General features: G+C 40.7%; 1 protein-coding gene across 1 annotated transcript in view; it reads right to left on the reverse strand.

Moving 5' to 3' along the window:
* ITGA9 (integrin, alpha 9) overlaps positions 1-3,269 on the reverse strand; it is a 263,996-nt gene that overhangs the window by 200,939 nt on the left and 59,788 nt on the right. Inside the window, exons 13-14 of the mRNA XM_004676316.2 lie at positions 2,651-2,741; positions 347-392 (exon numbers count right to left, since the gene is read on the reverse strand). Of these exons, the coding sequence (XP_004676373.2) occupies positions 347-392; positions 2,651-2,741 (137 nt within the window). The remainder of the gene's footprint in view (positions 1-346; positions 393-2,650; positions 2,742-3,269) is intronic.

Consider the following 3,269-nt stretch of genomic DNA (forward strand, 5'->3'; position numbering starts at 1 on the left):
AGGTGACCACATGGTGCCGCAGACCTCTCCTGAACCGCCCGCTGCTCCCCTCAGCAGTGTACTTCATCAATCTGCCTGTTCTGCTCCTACTCTGTCTCTGGTGAATCCTCTTACCACCCTTGCACCTCTGGCCTGTACCCCAGTTCTGTATGAGTAAATTAAAAAAAAAATCTTAAAAATAAAAAAATGAAGGGGAAAAGAAATTCTTACTAAGTGCCTCCATCTGCACGGAAGCAGGTCGGGGACAGTAGACCAGGGTGAAGGACTCCTATGTACCCCTAGGACAGATCCCATCCCTACCCATGATGAATACAATCCAAGGAGGGAGAGAAGAGAAGCATCTCACCTTAGAAGAACCACGCTGTCAGACATGAAGGCTCCAATAGTTACATCTGAAAACCAGAAGTTTACAGATTCAGAGACTTGCGCTCCCCTGCAGCACCTGGGCTCCACAGCAATGAAGGATCCCTCACATCTCACCCTCTCCCCGGGGCAGCCATCCCCTGGGCTATGTCATGATTTTGTAAGAATTAGAGCCATCTTGTCCCATATGGTGGCCAATCACCAGCAGTGGTGACTGGGACCTGAACCATGGCTGCACTAAGATGCACTGTGAGTGTGCATTTCATGGGCAAGCCAGACTTCAAAGACACAGTTGCAAAAATACTATCAACTAGCTCATTAATGACTTTTATATTGAGTATTCATTGAAAAAAAATGTAAAAACCAATCTCATTTGTTTCTTTTTGTATTTTCATGTGATTACTGGAATACTTTTAATGAACTACATGATGTACACTATATTTCTTTTGGATGCCAGCAAGGTAGAGGTTCTGTAGGACCTGTGATCTCTACATGACCTCAGACTCTCAAAGGGTATCTCTGCACCCTCCAGATAATTATCCCTAGCATCTTCTTCAAAACCAAAAATACTTCATACTGCTTGAATCAGAAAATACCTACTAAGTAATTATTAAACACAATATTTATTGAAGATCTGTCAAATCTTAGAGATTTAAAACATTTAAATAATTATTAAATACATTAAATCATATATTTGAGTTAGAAAAATCATAAACCAGTACACAAGTGTTAACTGCAATGTTTATTCTGAAATGGCTTAATTTATGACTAACTATACGCCCCTAAGTCTGGAGGTTCCTGTTACTATCCCTCAGAACAAGCATCTGAGTGCAAAAGTCTGCATTCCTGCATCTATCTGAGGCCCAATTAGCACTTTGGATCACAGTACTTCATTTGGGTGTGCCTATTAATTTTGTTACTTTCTAGTTGTCTTTTTGAGTTGACTGGATATTCAAAAATAAAAGAACTTAATGAATTTTCCATTTCTTTTATGAAAAATTCAAGTAACTTGAGCTCCATCATCAAGTGTGGACACACATGCCTGCTGTGCATTCAGAGAAGCAGCTGGAAGTGCAGTCTCTGGCCAGCCCCTTCAGTTCTCTGAGACCTGGGAGTCTTGTCTATAAAGTGGGGGAGGCACCCCCATCTCCACCTACGTGCACATGCTTGTGGAAGCACTTTGCATATATTAAAGTCCTAACCCAGTGTAAGGTATTACTTAGCGATTGCCCAGGACAAGGGAAACTGTTCTCCTGTTCTCTCAAACTTAAACAGACCCATCGAGTCTACCTTGGGACAGAAACCTCAACATTGGCCCCTTTCTATTCTTACTTCTTCTCCTGGGTTTGTGATGTTACAAGGGAAGCTCAAAACTCTTGCCTGTAAAAATTTACAAAATTTGGTGCCTTGTACAAAACTACATTAGTTTTCTGAGAGCTTTCTGGGAGGCATGTTAAGTGGAAAGAAATACTTTCTCAAAAACAAGATGAACTATAGAATCTGGGGGATTTTTTCTGAATTTCATGATGATTTTGGATTTTTTTTCAAATTTTTTATCAATGTTTCCTCTCCTCACCTCACCTCAAGCCCCTTCAAACACTAAACACTATTCTAGTGCTCCATCAGTTGTACCTAAAACAGGTATCACTTGGGGTCAGGGTTTGTATTCAACTAGTTTCAACCACAACAGGGCATTGATTAACCCTAGAGACAGTTTAGCCAGTCTTGAATGGCCAGCATCTACTTTGTCTGTCAGAGATAGGACACATTTTGTTTTTTGTTTTAAGTTTCCAAATTTTTCTCTCAGTAATTTTGGGTTTGGAGGTAGGAAAGATATTGCTTGGCTCCTTTTTCCCTCTCACAAGTAAATGGTCAAATGTCAAGAACAACACGAGGTTCCATTCTTTACCATTTTTAACACAGACAGTACTTTCCTTCATTAAAAAGACTAAAGATCATGGAAGTCTGTAAAAACTCCACCCTTTCACTCGTCACACCTTTGCCTACACCCCAGTTCTTGCAAGCACAAATAAATAAAACTAAATCTTTAAAAATAAAAACTCCATCTTCCCAATGCTCAAACCTTTCAGAATAGATCATGTTAAATCCCCCAAGTAAACTTCGGTACTTCCACTTTAAAATCAAACAGCAGGCAAAACATCTCATTCTATTGTGTGAAGTTTCCTAACCCCAAGTAGATTGTGACCACGGTTTACCAGACTGGAAATTGTTCTACTTCATGCCTTATCTCTGTTAATGGCCAATGTTGGAAAGCGAAGCAGCTTACCGGGATAGCCATTTCCATCCATGTCAACTCCCCCTGATATGGACTGACCAAACATCCGGAGGACTGGATTTATCTTCCGCCCCAAGAGTTTCTGAAACAGAGAAAGGGAAATTGAGTCACAGGAAAGGAGCACAGTTCTAAGTAAGAACCCATGACAGTTTTAGCCCTCTTTCCCTAGGACTCTTGGTTCTGAAATTGTTAATTCAATCTGGGGATCTTCAACAGGCAACTGAAGGTCACACAGCCCTTTTGCCATTTCCTGCCTAGGTCAAATGTCATCATGTAAAATTGTTTCTAAATTCAGCATCACTGAAAAATCCACCCAGGTATGGGTGTTAACATTTTGACTTGCTGAGCAAAGTTCAAAATGGCTATGGTTTAACTTCTGTTTCTAACAGAGGTTCTGTTTAGTTTGCACACAGATATGGCTGGCCAAAATTTTAAGAATGTATATTTCTCTGCTCTCTCTCCCCAAGTAACATAGTAGACATGTAAATTCTCCCCTACAAAAGGCACACGCAGTCTTTCCCCACGTGGACATTCCATCTAGAAAAGATAACCACCTGGGAACTCTCCTCATCAAGTGAGCCAGGAGATCCAAAGATTCCTGAGCTTCACA

Source organism: Condylura cristata, unplaced genomic scaffold (genome assembly GCF_000260355.1).
Source record: "Condylura cristata isolate star-nosed mole 26May11 unplaced genomic scaffold, ConCri1.0 scaffold00004, whole genome shotgun sequence".
Classification (NCBI taxonomy): Eukaryota; Metazoa; Chordata; class Mammalia; order Eulipotyphla; family Talpidae; genus Condylura; species Condylura cristata.